The 18,506-nt window shown below is 39.7% G+C and overlaps 1 protein-coding gene across 1 annotated transcript in view; it reads left to right on the forward strand.

Annotated features, from left to right (window-relative positions):
- Positions 1–10,946: 10,946 nt before the first annotated feature.
- The window catches only part of CLUL1 (clusterin like 1), a 28,123-nt gene continuing 20,563 nt past the window's right edge, over positions 10,947–18,506 (forward strand). Inside the window, exons 1-3 of the mRNA XM_047697310.1 lie at positions 10,947–11,061; positions 12,179–12,327; positions 17,333–17,500. Of these exons, the coding sequence (XP_047553266.1) occupies positions 10,956–11,061; positions 12,179–12,327; positions 17,333–17,500 (423 nt within the window). The 5' untranslated portion in view covers positions 10,947–10,955. The remainder of the gene's footprint in view (positions 11,062–12,178; positions 12,328–17,332; positions 17,501–18,506) is intronic.

Raw genomic sequence — 18,506 nt, forward strand, 5'->3', positions numbered from 1 at the left:
AGAAACATTTTTTAAAATTCTGTGTGGAAATGAATGAAAATGGGTCAAAGATTGAAAGTAATTATCTTGCCAGCCTTCCTGCCTACCTTCCTACAAATATTCAATTAAATGTAGTATACACCCTAATGTTATAGTTTACGTCCTCAAGAATTAACTGAATGATCACTCTGAACCAAGCCCTGTGCTGGACTCTGGGGATACAATGATGAATGAGAAACGGCCCTGCCCTCAGGAATCATCCACCTACTGGGGAGATGAACATATGTGCTGGTTGGTCTTTGTTTGCCACCCTTTCCCCAGATCCGTTTTCTATGTTTCTCTGCCTCCCTCTATGTCCCCAGAATTCAGTCTCTATGAACTATGTCTCGGAGGCACCCTAGAGCTTCATGGCTTTGGGTTGAGTTCAGCAAATGGGGGACATTGTTTTGGTGTGGCTGCTCTGGCTGTTCCCTATATTCCAATTCTCTTCTCCAAAGTTCTAGCACTCACTGAAGTCCTGTACCCAGTGATCCATTTCCTTAACTCTGCCCACTTCTGCAAATGGCCCCTTCATAAAATTATTCTTACGATTTCATCTGAGTGTACCTTCTGTTTCCTGTTTCCAGACCTTGACTGGTTTGATATGTAAACTCTTGCAATAAAGGAGGGAGCGTGCATTAATAGAGGTATATTAATAGAGGTATATACAATAGAGAATGGTATAGGAAAGCAGGGCCCTATCAAGAATGTCCCGAGAATGGAAATAAGTAAATGCATCTTGATCTGAACATTGAAGAATAAGTAAAAAGTGGAAAAAAGACCTGGAAGGGGCAAAATGTAGCACAAAGAGAAAATAAACTATGAAGTATTCATGTAACCGTTAGAAGTTTAGGACTGCTGGGCCACTAAATATAGGGAAGGAAGCAGTTAGAGATAGGAGAAATAGACCAGAGTCTGGCCATGTAAGTATGCTATGCAATTCTGTTCATTTTATACACACACACACACACACACACACACACACACACACAAATGTGCTAGGCACTTGAGATTTATTAGACTATGAAACAAAGCCCTCCCAGAAGAATACAAATAAGTAATACATATAATATACACATAAATTTTGTAATCTGTTAGCAGCTGTTAAGTGTTATGGCAAAAGCATAAGAAGAGGGTGTAAGGAAGACCAGGAATGAGATGCAGGGGAGTTGGTTGTCCTCTGTTTTAAAAAGAGGGAAATAGACCTCATGTCATTGGATGGGTCACATTGAGAAGGTAATTTGTGCACACAGTTGAGTTAAAGAGTGGCTATCTGGAGGAAAAACATTCAAGGCACAGGGATTAGCCATGCAAAGGCCCTATAGCAAGATCATGCTTGACATACTCCAGGAACATCATTAAGGCCAGGGAAGCTAGAGTTGATATCCCAAGAAGAGAGTAAAGGGAGATGAGAGCAGATAGTTTCAGAGGGGATAATGTCTTGAGGAGGCTTGTAAGCCATTATAAATCCTTTGGATTTTGCTCTGAGGAAAATGGGAAGCCATTGGAGACTTTTGAGCCAGGAGTTACATGCTCTGGCTGAACTCTCCTCTGTGGTAGATGAGAATTAACTGAAGGGATTTAAGTATGGGAATGTCATAGGGGAAAAATACTTAAGATCCTTGCTTCTCAAAGTGTGGTCTAAGACCCATAGGTATCACATGGGATCTTATTTGAAGTGAAGAATCCCAGGCCCCAGCTAGACATACTGAATCAGAATTTTCATTTTCACAAGATTCCCATGTGGTTCATTTACATGATAGAGTTTAAGAAGCACTGGTTTAAAAGTTTCCTTGACTGGCTACCTATAGTAGCCCCTCCCCTTTCAAATTACTTAAAATCACATTACCCCATTTTATTTCTTTGTAACAGCTTTCATTCTCTGATGTGTTTTTATTTATATGTTTTTTTTTATTTATATGTTTATTTGTGTATTGTCCTTTTCCTTCCCATTAGAATGCAACATGAACTCTCAGATAGCAGAAAGCCTCTGTTTTCTTCCTGTCATTTCCTCCATGTGTGGGACATAATCGGTGCCCAATACACATTTGCTGAATACGCTATTCTGAGAGCTGAGCTCACTGGAAACAAGGGAAGCATTATGCTGGATATAATGGAAATTTTAGAATGTATTTAGTATTTATATGCATCCTGATCAATAATTAAATTTATGCGGTACTTATCTGTACAGATAAATTCTGACTTGATAATGAGGTTAAGTGGGATATAATTTTTTCATACTGTATTCAAGCTTAATCTTTTTCATTAAAGATTTTGAAGTCTGAGTTCAGTACCTACTTTTGCTGCCTATCTTATATGAGCCTAAAATAATTTTAGTTCAGTCTGAATTTTTTTAAGGAAGTTTTAAGTCTACCTTCCAGTTACATGTGTTCTATGGCTCAGCACAATATTTTCATTTGTATTAACTAAAGGACACATTCAGCAACTCTGTAAGAGAGATAAGGTCGCTGTAATGTTTTATTTTACAGATTGATTCAACTCATTTATTATACTCAAACTATGATGAAGCTTGGTGACAATAAGTGAATATTAATCACAGAACTTTAGAACTGGGGGTAACGGTTGAGATTATTTTTTCCATTATTTCTCATTTTAGATGAGGACACAGATGTCTGCAGTGTATGAGTGGCAGAGATTTTGATGAAAACTGACCTCTCAAATCAGTGATCTCTATACTATACCACTGGTCCTTTCTGTCAGTGAGTTAGCCAACCTTTGCCTATAAAGGGAACAATTTTTTAAAAAGATTTTATTGATTTATTTGAGGGGGTTGGGGATGAAGGGCAGAGAGAGAAGCTGACTCTTCACTGAGCAGGGGGCCCAAAGCAGGACTTGATCTGGAACTCCAATGCAGGACCCGAACTGAAGGCCAACGCCCAACCAACTGAGCCACACAGGCTCCCTAAAGGAAGCAATTTTTAAAAGATAACTCTACTTCTCAAATTTAGCTTTGTAATATGAATCATGTCCTTTAAGTTTATTAAATAAATGGCTAAATGAACAAAGATAAAGAAGGAAGGAGAGAAAGAAGGAAGGGAGGAAAGGGAGAAAGAAGGAAGGGAGGAAGGAAAGAAAGAAACCTAGTGAAATTGATTACTATTATAATCTACATAATCCACATAAATAATTTGGATATTTTTTTAAGATTTTATTTATTTGACAGAGAGAGAGAGATCACAAGTAAGCAGAGAGGCAGGCAGAGAGAAGGAGGAAGCAGCCTCCCTGCTGAGCAGAGAGCCCAATGTGGGGCTCGATCCCAGGACCCTGAGATCATGACCTGAGCCGAAGGCAGAGGCTTAACCCACTGCACCACCCAGGCACCCCTAATTTGGATCTTTAATATTTGATCTTTTGCCTTTTACTTTTTTAAAAAAGATTTTATTTATTTATTTGACAGAGAGAAAGAGATCACAAGTAGGCAGAAAGGCAGGCAGAGAGAGAGAAGGAGAAGAAGGCTGCCTGCCGAACAGAGAGCCCAAAGCGAAGCTCCATCCCAGGACACTGAGATCATGATCTGAGCTGAAGCCAGAGGCTTAACACACTGAGCCACCCAGACACCTCTTTTATTTTACTTCTTTCATGCATTCCATCCTTGGGGGGGGGGGGGGTGTATATGTGTGTGTGTGTGTGTGTGTGTGTGTTGGTGTAGGAGAACATCTTCATGTTACTAGGGAGGGACTTCTACCAGGTTAACAGTCCTGCCTCCCACCCTCCCAAGCAAAAGTAGGTTATTTGATTCATGGAGAATCCACTAGTCCATGATCTCATCGGTTGTGAGAATGCATTAGGGATTCACTCTCTTTCCTTCCCTTTCTGAACTTACTGGTGCAAGTCAGCAAATCCCAGCTTGTGTGGACACATGCAGGGCTCCCGGGTGGCACAACTGCAGGGGACCACTGACATAGTATCTTGGAGTTGGGCTGCACACAGGAAACCCTCTAATGGCACAGGCTTCCTTGTCTGCTTTCTGCCAAGTAAGCGTCCCAATAGGAAGTCCAGAGGTTGTCTGGCTATGCCAGTGGCAGGCAGGATGGACAAATCCAATCTGGAGTGACTTTAGTATGGCCACATATTTATTATGGCCACATATCTAAGACACTCTGCCCAAGCCTGATCTGAGCGGTGTAGCTGACATTCTGAAGTCCATCTGTCTGACTCTTCAGCCTATGTCTTGGTTGATACTGAACACATCTTCTTGCTGTCCTTCTTAACTAAGATGACCTTGCTCCCTAGTTACCAAGTAGGTATTTGTAATATTTTATAATTCACTTAATTCTTAAACATAATGATACCATAATTATAAAAGTAAAGGGGTTCATATGAAATATTGCTTAATCTTAAGAACAAAATGGCAGCTGTGAAAACAGATGAAATAATTACAGGAAGAAACTTTTTGGAAGCTTCAGGATATTTTAAAAGTACTTAGTACTAGTTAGCAATAAACTTGTGCTCTCAAAAACTACACTTAAAGGGGGAACATGGATTACAGAGAGAAAACAAAACAAAACAAAACAAAAAACTGCCACTCTAGGATGAACCACTGGGCCTCCTAAACAACAGTTTTCTTTTTCAACAAAATTTAGGTTTGCCGAGAAAGAGTGTGCAGATGTCAGTCATGACTTCAAATGGTCCCAAACGTGGACAACAGCAAACTAATGTGCAAGGGCTCTCAGGGTCAGAGTAGCACTGGATAATTTCCTATGACTAACATTTCCAGAACTGTGCTCTTCTCTTCCTGAGAAAAACATCCAAAGCCCTGTTTCTTCCATTGGCCAACCAGTCACTTCTCAGGATAGGATACATCTATTGACAGGTGTGGACTATAGTTGCTCAAAAGTGATGGGGCACCTGGGTGGCTCAGTGGGTTAAAGCCTCTGCCTTCAGCTCAGATCATGATCTCAGCATCCTGGGATCGAGCCCCACATTGGGCTCTCTGCTCAGCAGGGAGCCTGCTTCCCTTCCTCTCTCTGCCTGCCTCTCTGACCACTTGTGATCTCTGTCTGTCAAATGAATAAATTAAAAAAATCTAAAAAAAAAAGTGACATTAGGCTACTTAACATAATAATATTTCAAGTTTTGCTTTGAGTTGATCTGTTTTCCAACAGAGGCTAAGAGGTTTCCAACTAAAACAGAATTAGCGGGTAATCAAGACCTCTGAAATAGGGCGTGGGCTGGACTTTGAGTGTGTCCTGTAATTGCCCATCCTGGTGCCCAAGTGGAACATAGATAAACTCCAAACAGCAGTTTGCTCAAACACAAGGGCCAACTTCTAAGGCCCTTGATAGGTAGGTGGACCAGCTCAGAAGAGTCAGTGTGACCCACTTAGAAAGCACTAACCACATAATAAGTATTGACCAGCTAGTCCCTCAAAACTTTAAAGGCACCCATGATGATCTTGAGATTTCAGTAACCAGAGAGACCCAGACTATAACTGGCTATGGTGACCAAGAGTTCTCCAAATTGTTGTTAAACAATCACTAGCTGAATTTTCGTTCAACCCATCAATTATCAAATTGTAGGGGGCCTGAAATACTATCTATTGCATTATTTTTATGCTAGATTTTATCATTTATCTACTTAAAATGTGTTTGCGTATCATCAAAAAATGCCAGACATCAGACAGCTATATAAATAATCTTCAAATTGTTTTATCTAAGAGTTTACTTACTCAACTTCATATTATGGCTTACATTTCCAAAAAAATTTGTTTGGTCTACATAGGAATATACATATCACAAATTTCAATTTAAAAAAAAAATATTGAAAGCTTTAATGAATCCTATCAAAACATATTTTGTAGAGGAGAGAAGATCAAGATGACAGAGCAGGAAGATCCTGAACTCACCACCTCTCATGGACACACAAAAATTTCAACTACATATAAAACACTCTCTCTGAGAACAACGTGCAGACTAGTGGAATAGCTCTTATACACCTAAAGATATAAAGGAAAAGTTAAAGCCACATCGAGACAGGTAGGAGGGACAGAGATGCTGTCTAGTCAGGACTCACACCCCTGGTATAGTGAGCCACGTGTGGGAGAAATGTCACAATGTGGAGGTCCTCCCTGAGGAGCAAGGGGTTCAAGCCTCACACTAGGCACCCCAGCTCTGGGGTCCTACACAGGGAAGATGAGCCATCATAACATCTGGCTTTGTAAATCAGTAGGGCTTAACTCCAGGAGAACTGAGCCTCCACTCTCAAAGGGCCTCTGCACAAACACACTCATTCTGAGACCCAGCACAGAGAGAGGAGTATGAAAAGCTCCCAAGCCATGTGCAAAAGAGATTTATTGACTAGTTTTATGGCATGTGAAAAAGGAACAGAAAGTTGTAAGAACTTTCTCTGAAGATGGAAGTGCTCGCAGACACCATTTTCCTTAATCTCCTTCTACACTTGGCCTGGCACTGATGGATGACATTCTCATACTCCCCATCTACCTTACTACCACCACTCACCCTACCCAGATGTCCCCTGTGGACCTGTCCTGCCCAATTCATCCATTCCATTGAGTATGATGTTAGCTGTGGGTTTGTCATATATGACCTTCATTATGTTAAAGTATGTTCCCTCTATACCTGCTTTTTTGAGAGTTTTCATCATAAATGGATGTAAAATTTTGTCCAATGCTTTTTCTGCATCTGTTGAGATGATCATATGATTTCTATCCGAATTTTGTTAATTTGGTATAATAATGCTGATTAATTTGCAGATATTGAACCATCCTTGCATCCTTGGAATAAATCCCACTTGATTGTGATGTGTCATCATTTTAATGTTTTTTTTTTTAAATTTGTTACTGAAGTTTACTTGACATATAGAGCTATATTAGTTTCATGTGTACAACATGGTGATTTGACAAATCTTTACAATACTCACACTCACCATGATAAGTATAGTCACCATATGTCTCCAAATGTTATTACAATAGTATTGACTATAATTCCTTATGCTGTACTTCTAATCTCTATGACTTATATATTTTATAAGTGGAAGTTTGTACCTCTTAATCCCATTCACCTATTCCTCCCATCTCCCCAGCCACCTCCCTTCTGGCAACCACCAGTTCTCTGTATTTAAGAGACTGGTTTTTGTTTGTTTGTTTGTTCATTTGTTTTGTTTTTTTGGATTCCACATGTAAGTAAAATCTCAATGGTGAAAAGCTGAAAGCTTTCCCTCTAAGATCAGGAACAAGACAAGGATGCCCACTTTTGCCACTTTTATTCCACATAGCCCTGGAAATCCTGGCCACAGCAATCAGACAAGAAAAAAATAAATAAAAGTCATCCAAATTAGTAAGGAAGAAATAAAACTGTCACTATTTAAAGATGACATGATACTATATATAGAAAACCCAAAGACTCCACCAAAAACTACCAGAACTAATAAATGAATTCAGTAAAGTTACAGGATACAAAACCAATATACAACAATCTATTGCATTTCTATGCATTGATAATGAACTAGCAGAAAGAGAAATTCAGAAAATCTCATTTACATTGTGCATCAAAAAGAAGCAAATTCATAGACATTTAACCAGAGGGGTGAAAGACCTGTACTCTGAAAACTACAAGGCATTGATGAAAGAAATTGAAGATGGCACAAATAAATATACCATGCTCAAGGGCTGGAAGAATTAATACTGTTAAAATGTTCATATTACCCAAAGCAATCTACAGCTTCAATACAATTCCTACAAAAACACCAATAGCATTTCTCACAGAACTAGAACAAATGATCCTACAAATGATCCTAAATGGAACCACAAAGACGCTGAATAGCCAAAGCAATCTTGAAAAAGAAGAACAAAGCTGGAGGCATCAGCTTGGTTGATTTCAAGCTATACTATGAAGCTAAAGTAATCAAAACAGTGTGGTATTGGGGCACGTGTGTGGCTCAGTGGGTTGAGCCTTTGCCTTCAGATCAGGTCATGGTCTCAGGGTCGGGGATCAAGCCCCGCATTGGGCTTCCTGCTCAGTGGGGAGCCTGCTTCTCCTTCTCTCTCTGCCTGCCTCTCTGCCCACTTGTGATCTCTCTCTGTCAAATAAATAAATAAAATCTTAAACAAAACAAAACAGTGTGGTATTGGCACAAAAACAGGTATACATATCAATGGAAATGAATACAGAGCCAAGAAATAAGTATATGATCAATTAATCTACAATAGAGAAGGCAAGAAAATTCAGTGGGGCAAAAATAATATCTTTAACAAATGATGTTGGATAAACTAGACAGCTAAATGCAAAAGAATGAAACCAGACCACTTCCTTACACTATACACAAAAATAAACTCAAAATGTATTAAAGACCTAAATGTAAGACCCAAAACCATAAAACTCCTAAAGGAAAAGAGAGTTTGTAAATTCCTGGACATTGGTCATAACAATATTTTTTTGGATCTATCCCCTCAGGAAAGGGCAATAAGCAAAAACAAACAAGTGAGCCTACATCAAACTAAAAAGGTTTTGCACAACAAAGGAACTATCCAAAAAAAAAAAAAAAACTAAAAGGGAACCTACTGAATGGAAGAAGATATTTGCAAATGATATATTCGATAAGGGTTAATATCCACAATATGCAAAGAACTCATACAACTTAATACCAAAAACCCCACAATCTGATTAAAAAATGAGCAGAGGCCCGAATAAACATTTTTTCAAAGAAGACATGCAGATGGTCAACAGAAACATGAGAAGATGCTCAAATCACTAATCATTAGGGAGATGCAAATCAAAACCCCAATGGGATGTCACCTCACACCCATCAGAATGGCTAGTATCAAAAAGACACTTCCACCTTGACACAGGCTTTCCATTGAGTCCTTTCTCAAGTAAGACTTTGCAACCTTCTGTGAACACCCAAGTCTGCATCATGGGTTTGCTAGGTTCATTGATGGTCAATTCAAGTCTGCATCCAGTGGAAGTTGTAGCTGGCATAGGCCAGGCTGGTGGTGTTGGCCCACCCTTGCCTGTAGCTATTCTGGAAACTAACACTTCAGTGAGACCAGCTTTTCATCAACTTGCCGGGCACTCTGGGCCTGACAGTCACACTACATGCACTGCCTTCAGGAGTTGGCGTACTCTGCCCCCACCTGAAACTTTGTCAGTGTGAAGCCTCTGGCTCCCTTGCCCTGTCAGCCACCTCTGAGTCCCACCAGGTGCCTTCCTGGGTGGGTGCCGCAAAGCTGACGCACCTTTCCCCAGCCCTCTCCTTCCCAGGTCTCGGCATCAGTTGTTTTCTATGAAAACAGTGGATTGGTTGGCTTCTGTGCAGGGTCCTGGGTTAGAGCCACGATGGATTTGAGGGATGAGTATTTTTTTTCTTTTGGTTTTGTATGTTTTGTACATTAATAATAAACAGTGGAAAGAGAAGCAGCTTATAACAAGTGTTGGCAAGGATGGGAAGAAAAAGGAACCCTCAAGTGCTATTGGTGGGAATATAAATTGGTGCGGTTGCTGTGGAAAACAGTGTGGAAGTTCCTCAGAAAATTAAAAACTGCCATATGATTCAGCAATTCCACTTCTAGGTATTGATCTGAAGAAAATGAAAACACTAATTCAAGAAGATATGTACACCCCTATGTTTATTGCAGCATTATTTACATTTATATTTATTATAGTATAGGTAATATAGTCAATAATATTACAATTACTTTGTATGGTGACAGATGTATGGTAACTAGACTTATGATGATCATTTCATAAGGTGTATAAATGTCAAACCACTATGTTGTTTACCTGAAAACTAATGTAATATTGTATGTCAACTATACTTTAAATTAAAAAAAAAAATTGTGTAAAATGAGTAACTCAGGGTCATTGTTCCTGATCACGTGCACAGCCCGCCCTCTAGTGTTTCTTTCTAAATCCTACCAAATTTTAAACCATACTCTTAATCTCAAAATGTTAGGTAAATAGGATTAAGAACTGTGTCATCAAATTAATAGAACAAGGCTAAATCCCTGACACGGATCAAAATTAAATCAGATAAAAGTGAAGGACATTTCAGAAGCTGGTGGCAACCTCACTGGAAAGATACTGCAAAGTTAGTGGTAAATATACTAACAGGCTTCATTTTATAAACAGGACCTTAACAGAAAGAGAAGACTTAGTTCAAATGATAGATATAGATTTATGTAAAATATGATAACTTTGTAACTAGTAGTATTGGTGTTATTTTATTTAAAAGATAATCCAAATATTGATTAAATAGTGAAAATTTTGTTCCAAAATAACAAATATACAAAAAGCAGATAAATATCCCTTTGGGAGAAGTTATTAACTAAGTTATTTTATATATTTAACTTCATTAAAGTATACATTTGTGGGAGTTTTGGGGGACTTGGGGAGCTTTTTTTTTAAAAAAGCATACATTTATATTTGGAATGTTTATAACAAAAGCACATCAAATTGAATTTAAAAGGAAATTCATTATCTGAGAAGAAAAAATTTAATTGTGCACTATTCATATATCTTGATGGTTTTATAAGACATATGGAAAAATCTGTGAGGCTATTTTTACCTAGGTAAAAACTTGCTTGAACTCTCAGAATTTTAACTAATTCTGTGCTTCAGGATGTTTACTATTGACAAGAACATAAAATGAGGTATGAATTCTATGGGGCTATGATCCATACTATTCGTTATCTTGAAGTTCAAATACTTCAGACGATGATCTTATTTAGCTGTCATAAAGAATGTAAACAAAGTAGGGACTTAGGTTGTCTTTTTTAAAATTTATATTCCAAGTCTCCTTATGTCTTGGGCATATTAGCATAACTTGTCTAAAGTCATAAAGAAAAATTGACAGAAAAATGCTTTGGGTCACCATGTGTTTTCAATTGATGCTGGCGAAAACGAACCTAATTGAAGGCATTTGGTACAGGTTTATTTTTCCTTTGCAGTAACAGCAGGAACATGAAGCCATCACTCTTGGTGTTTATTGTGTATCTGCTATGGTTGAAAGATTGTCACTGTGCGCCTACTTGGAAGGACAAAACCGATATCCATGGAAACCTGAAGGGTAAGTTTGGTTTCTTTATCTGTGCTGTGTCCTGTTTGCCTGTTTGCATGTCCTGCTGGCATTTGCGGTGATTTACAGTGGAGAGATAACTGTATTCATTTCGGCCTTCTAATTTCACAGTGAGATGTTCTCTAGGCACTTAAACCAGGTAGACATGACGCCAAACATCTGGAATAAAAATAGAAAATTCCAGTCGAGTATCTGAGAAGGTTCACATATCCAGATGTTTGCTATCATACAGATAAAACTTGCCAACTTTTGGACTGCATTTCTTGGTATCGTCCAGATGTTTGGTGTCCTCTAAGCACAGTTTTAATGAACAGTGAAATTCTTTTCTAGCACTTGAAAAATTTAAACAATTAAAGTAATCTGTGTAGTTATTCTTGACATAGTGGAAGAACGGGTTATAATGACATCGAATCTGGTTGGTCTATGCTCCTTAACTTGTGACCTTTGCTTGATAGTACATGCTTTGAGTATTGAACACTTAGAAAAATATATTAGTTAAAATGTCGCTTTAGGGATGTGTAATATTAAATTTGGAAGCAAGCATAAGCTCCTTTGGAAGCCACATTGACTACTGCAGAGAGAGAATGATAATGAATTTCATGCCCACTACAGGCTTATTAAAGTTGTGTAAGAGATGTCCAGTAGGTTATTAAAGAATCTTGCATTATATGAGATACTTTCTAGGTTTGATGCCTCCTGGAGAGGCAATTAAAGCTGAAAGAACAGGAAATTGTTCACTGTGTTTGAGGTTCCCAGTTGGGCATTTAACATAAATAGTCTGTGAAGAAGATTTCAATATTTTTCTAATATAACACACTTGAGTTTTAAGTGAAAGGGAAAAAAAGGATACATGGAAAAAGGCCCTGAGGAAAATGACAAGAATGAGGTTAAGTGAACTCTGACTCATCTAGTTCAGAAGCAAGGAATAGAAGGTATCCTCTATGTGGCAGCTGTGTCCATGGAGCAGCTGACAGCTGATTTGTTGTCATCTGCTTTCAGAGTCTGATGTGGTAAAAGTCTGAGGTGAAAAGTTGGTGAATTCATTGTAATTCTGATACACTGTAATCTAATCAGATCTCAAAGGAAAAAACTACAATGTCTCTTTTAGGTTTTTCTGAGGCTGGAGACATAGATGTAGAAGAAGAGGTGAAGAAGGCTTTGATTGGTATGAAGCAGATGAAAATCATGATGGAAAGAAGAGAGGAGGAACATACCAATCTGATGAAAACCCTGAAGAAATGCAGAGAAGAAAAGCAGGTACAGTAATTGAGAATAACACCTGTTCTTAAATATAGCTAGACCATAAATATTGCATTTCTTAGTGCAATTGATAAATTACTTCTTTCCTCTAATAATGGATCTTTTGGACAGCAGCTCTCAGTAGAGGAAAAGTTTGAGGAAATTTCAAATTTCTTAAGAACACAGTCCTGGCAGAGTAGACCTTTGCAGGACTCCAAATCCAGGAATTTGGGGGATTTGTCTGTTAGGGAAGTGCTAGTTTCTTAAAAAGACTTTATCTTAGTTCCTTCTGACTTGGGACATTGATTCAAAAGTGTCACAGAGGGCGCCTGGGTGGCTCAGTGGGTTAAGCCGCTGCCTTCGGCTCAGGTCATGATCTCAGAGTCCTGGGATCGAGGCCCGCATCGGGCTCTCTGCTCAGCAGGGAACCTGCTTCCCTCTCTCTCTCTCTGCCTGTCTCTCTGCCTACTTGTGATTTCTCTCTGTCAAATAAATAAATAAAATCTTAAAAAAAAAAAAAAAGTGTCACAGAAATTTCTGGCTAGTTCTGTGGTTTCCAAAGGTTTGTTTTTTTGTTTGTTTTTTTAAATTTATTTATTTAATTATTTGACAGAGAGAGAGAGAGATCACAAGTAGACAGAGAGGCAAGCAGAGAGAAGGGAGAAGCAGGCCCTCTGCCCAGCAGAGAACCCGATGTGGGGCTTGATCCCAGGACCCTGGGATCATGACCTGAGCCGAAGGCAGAGGCTTTAACCCACTGAGCCACCCAGGCGCCCCTCTGGAATTTTTAAAGAGATTTTATTTAATTATTTGACACAGAGAGAGATCACAAGTAGGCAGAAAGGCAGGCAGAGAGAGAGGAGGAAGCAGGGTCCCCGCTGAGGAGAAAGCCTAATGAGGGGCTCAATCCCAGGACCCTGAAATCATGACCTGAGCTGAAGGCAGAGGTCTAACCCACTGAGTCACCCAGGTGCCCCATATTCTGAAATTTTTTAGCCGATTCCCAGATCTAATTAGACCACAGTTTTACTTTGTCACGTGACCAAAAAAGCGCTTATAATGAAGAAGTATCAGCTCTGCCATTTGCTTCTTGTCTATCTGAGCTGAAATTATTCATATTTTTAAATCTGCTAGATATTTTTTTTTCTGGAATCTTTTAAAACCACTTGTCCATTTAGTGAAGGCTAGTCTAGTTAAAACTAGATAATAAAAGGATCTTTTTACCTGCATCCTCTTAAATTGGCAATTCATTGCAATCAGCTTCAAGGGAATAAAGAGAAAGGGAACCGGTGCCTATGCTCCTGGAACGTGGAGGGCCCCACTTCCCCAGGGTCCTACTGAGCAGTTGGTGACATGCGATGGCACCACAAGACAGTCCTAGTGTATACTAAATAGTACCTCAGCCTAATCCATTTCTTTATTCAAAGGCCTCTGGTTAATCGCTGCAGTTCAAACTATGTACCTTAGCAAAGGGAAATACACATTACAGTTGACTCTTGAACAATGCAGGGGAAAGGGGTGCTGACCTCTAGTCAAAAATCTGCATGTAACTTTTAACTTCCCCCAAACTGAATTACTAATAGCCTACTATTGACAGAAGCCTTACCAATAACATAGTCAAATAACACGTTTTGTGTGTTATTTCCCTTATACACTGTATTCCTACAATAAAGGAGAGAATATTAAGGATATCATTGAGAAGAGAAAATACATTTACAGTATTGTCTGTATTTATCGAAAAAAATCCACATGTAAGTGGACCTATGCATTCAAACCCATGTTTTCAAGGGTCGATTATACATCCAAATGTCAACAGGGACTGTTAAAAATTGTTCATATATTACAGTACAAACCTTAAAATGTTTCTAAATTATGAACATTGCATGGCTCCCAGTTTAATACCATTAACATTGAACATAACATTCAAAACACTTCAATTATTTTTTAAAATTATTTTCCAACGTTACCCTTAAAGAATAAATCAAAACTATAACAGAAATAATTTGGAAAATATTTTAAATTTTAACTTGAGAGTCAATTACTTTTAAATTTTATCTTTAAAAAGTTGTAGGTGTGGTAAAATACACATAACATCACATCAACCATCTTAACCATTTTTATGTGTTATAGTTCAATAGTGTTAAGTACCTACATACCACTGTGCAACCAAGCTCCAGAAACCCTCCCCTCTGGCAAAACCGAAACTCTATACCCATTGAACAACGCCCCATGTCTCCTCCCCCTACCATCAATTTTTATGTTAAAACATAAAAATGGAAGTTTTCATATTTCCCCCTACATGTGAATTAGGGGCCCCCAAACTGCAGGGAGTTGCTGGAATTCTTTGTTTCTGAGCACGGTGGCCTCTGGCCATCCCTTAAGCCTTTGGAGCAGGGCTGTGTGACAGTCTGACCCCAATGTTATCTATGAGGCTGTCACCAGACTGGTTGATGTTGTGGCCACACCCCTTGTCACATAGGGTCCCTTGCAAAGAAAGGAGGTCACCTGATTAACAGCTGCAAGCCCTCCTCCCTTTGGGCAGCAAGCAAAAGATCTAAGAAAACTGAAAGTAGCTCCTTATGAGGAAATTGTGGAAGCCCCCAGAGCTGGATTCTTCCTCAGTGGGCTTGTGAGCTGTCCCTGGGAATAATGACACTTGATAGCATTTAAAGCCCCTTTAAAAAAACACAGTATCACATGTAATCCTTCCAACATCTGTGTAACCCATTACTTTCACTTTACAGCTAAGGAAACTGAGGCTCATGATGTTCATGAACGTGGTAATCCAGCACTGTAATGAATGACTGGGGAGAAAGTCAGCGGACAGCGCTTGTCTGTCTCTGGGACCCAGTGGCTTTGTTTTTCTCCCTTTCCCCAGCCTCCCCAAAAGCCAAGGGTATAAAACTATAAAAAGAATGCTCCAGTTAGGGGTGGGTCAGCTAAGCAAATGTCAGGTCAGTTAAGGTGTGGACACTCAAAAAGTCTACTTAAAAATGGAAAAACCCGTTTAACTCTGAGTCTCCCTCCCTAAAATTACTTTAAAGTGAGGATAAAGGATACTTTAGATAAATTATGACTTAGCAAATATGAGATTGGTGCCCCCAGTCTCCCAGCACAGAGCACCACCTACCCTAAGGGGACCCAGTGTCATCATGGACCCCTCCACAGCCCCTCCCTACTGATACTTATTGAGAACATCTGAAACTAACTAAAAGTGGGAAGCCCAGGGCGTGGGGCATAAAGTGATTTGAACCTCACACCAAATTTATATGGGACTTTGACACACTGTAAACTACAGGAAGAGTCAGTGGGTGGGACATCTAGGGGGGAAACAAAAGGAATGGGCAGGGCATTCCTAAACCAGAGATCTTCCTCCACCACAACATTTCACTACCAAAACTTGGGACAGGTGATTTGGTGACTGGTATTTGTTGTGCTCTTGGAGGCGAGTGGAAGGAAACAGATAATAACATACTAGGTAGCTTGCTTGCTTATCTCACTTAATACAAAGCCTTAAGAGGCAAATCCTATTGCTATTCCTATTTGCTAAGGAAGATATTGAGGCTCAGAGATGTTAAGTAATTTGCCCAAAGGTACACAGCAAGTGTAGTTTAGAATCGGAAATAGTAGGGTTTTGGTTTATGGTGACAATGAAGAGGATATTTAAAACTGGGACTGACTTAGGAAATGTGGGCAGTATTGTTTCCTCCCATGGTGGGGTAACTTTCTTGAGAAGATGTAGGCATCCAAAATTGTTCTGCAATGCCCAAGAAGATAAGAAAAATCCTCAAAAGATTCTCGGTGCTCACATGGTTCTTTGGCATGTTAATGACAGGGAAGGGTAATTTCTTTTTCTTTTCCATTAGGTAAAAATGCATACTAAATTGGTTTTAAGTACATGAACTTTGCTCCCTCGTGTGTTTTTCACTTAAGGGAGTCACTGTTAGCCCTGAGACTGGGTGATGAAGGAATCCATTATACCTTGTCAGTCCCCTGAACTAGGTCTCAGGCTTGAAGGGAGCCAGTCTTCAGAAGTCCACATGTGGGGGGCACCTGGGTGGCTCAGTTGGTTGGGCATCTGCCTTTGGCTCAAGTCATGATCCCGGGGTCCTGGGATCAAGCCCTGCATCAGGTTCCCCACTCAGCGAGGAGCCTGCTATTCCCAACCCTGCCTGCTGCTATCCCTGCTTGTGTTCTCTCTCTCTCCCTCTCTCTCTGTCAAATAAAAAAAATAAAATCCTAAAAAATTTCCTTTAAAAAAAAGTCCACACATGCAAGGAGGTCAGGGGTCTAGGCAGGGGTGCTGGCCTTGAGGGAGGTCCTGGGGCAGGGTTGAAATTCTCAGAGGCAGGTGTCCCTTCTGCCAGATTCCGTATCACCCAGAGCGGGACTTGGACACATTCAGCAAGGCACCACGAGGGGGAGCACTTGGAATACAGATGAGAAGAAAGATCGCCCCACCACCACCACCACCGTGCCCCCACCTCTGCCCCCATAACACAACATCTCTGCAATTAAAGTGTAACTTGCTGGGCAGATTTGATTTGATATACAAGAGTTGTACTTTCGTGCAATGTTTAAGCACATACAAAAATTAAAGGCAGCATAAATAAGGGAAATACATTTGTAAGCTCTATAAACTTTAAAGCCCACTTTCCACGTCTTCCAAGAACTAGATGTAGAGACAGACAAGCACACAAGTAAATTATAGTCGTCCCCCAGAGACGGACCATGTCATGGTTCACCCACATCTAATGTAATGTCTGTCCCTTCGCGAGTACCCAAGAAATAGGTATTGAATGCACGAATGGATAGATGGAGAAGATTTGCAGTCCCTAGTAGGGATCAAACAGTGCTCGTTTCTTAATCAAACAGAAAGGCAGATTCAAGCTCTGCCAGCAGCCAGGGGCCTGAAGAATGAATGAAGAAGTACATCAGAATATGCATATTTTAAAAAATCAGCTATGGTACACACAGAGAATTATGAGATGAAAATAGGATGTTTGTTTCTCTTTTTAATTAGGAAGCCCTGAAACTCATGAATGAAGTGCAGGAACATCTGGAAGAAGAAGAAAGCCTATGTCAGGTTTCTTTGACAGGCTCCTGGGATGAATGCAAGACTTGCCTCATGCAAGACTGCATGAGATTTTATACAACCTGCCAACCTAGTTGGGCCTCTGTGAAAAATACGGTAAGGGAAAAATAGAGCTCAAGGTTTCAGAATTCAGAAAGTACCTACTCCAGTTTAATTCTTAAAAATTAATTTATTTTACTATTTAGAATAGAGATGCCTGACCTGATATTAGCCTTTTACAATCTAGAATCTAACGTTCATGCTTGCTTATGTATGAACCCCCTACGTACATTCAACTTATCAGATCAAATAGCCATTCAGTGTTTGTCTCTCCCTATAATGACATTGTATGTGTCTCTGTTAGCAATATTCTGAATCTTCCTGCCTCTTGTTATTTGTGAACATGTTCCCACTCGATTGTAAGCTCTTTGAGGCCAGGGACCATAATATGTTATCTGTCTTCATGTAAGCATTGTAGGTATCTAATAAATGCTGAATTGAATTCTGAATAATAGTATCATAGTCTCTGATTTCAACCTGCTTGAATTTTTTCCCCTGGAGGCAAAACATTTGAAGACATTTTCAGCCTCCTGAATCTCTCTTTCGATAGGCTTGCCCTCTTCTGGAAATACACACATATGCACAAGTTCACGTCCTCTTTAGCCATACCTACACAAGTCTCGTAGGACTGGCATGTTTTCTTTTTGTTCCGTTTGGCTATCATCTGGGCAGAGGGAATCACAGAGGGTGGTGACCTGAATAGGATGAGTTCTGCCCCATGGCAGGCTCCTATTGTATTGGCCTGAATTTCTCTTCCTTTCAAGAAGTGAGCTCAATATGAAAGGCAATGAAATCTCTGTCTCCATATCAGAGCATGCACTAATTAGAGGATGTTCCTGACTTGGCAGTGCCATACCCAATTATAGAGGGAGCAACCCCTAGGACAATTCATTTGCCAAGTTAATTTGCCTCCACTGTTAATTGCATCTGCTCTGTTTTTATAGCCCCAGTCACTCTCCACTATACCAGAATATGGTGGACTGAGCACTGGCTGGAAGGCAGGAGATTTGGGAACCATTCCTGACTATGCCAGTTGTGTGATTTTATAAACTTTCATGGGGCT

The sequence above is a fragment of the Lutra lutra genome, chromosome 12, assembly GCF_902655055.1.
Source record: "Lutra lutra chromosome 12, mLutLut1.2, whole genome shotgun sequence".
In the NCBI taxonomy this organism is placed as follows: domain Eukaryota; kingdom Metazoa; phylum Chordata; class Mammalia; order Carnivora; family Mustelidae; genus Lutra; species Lutra lutra.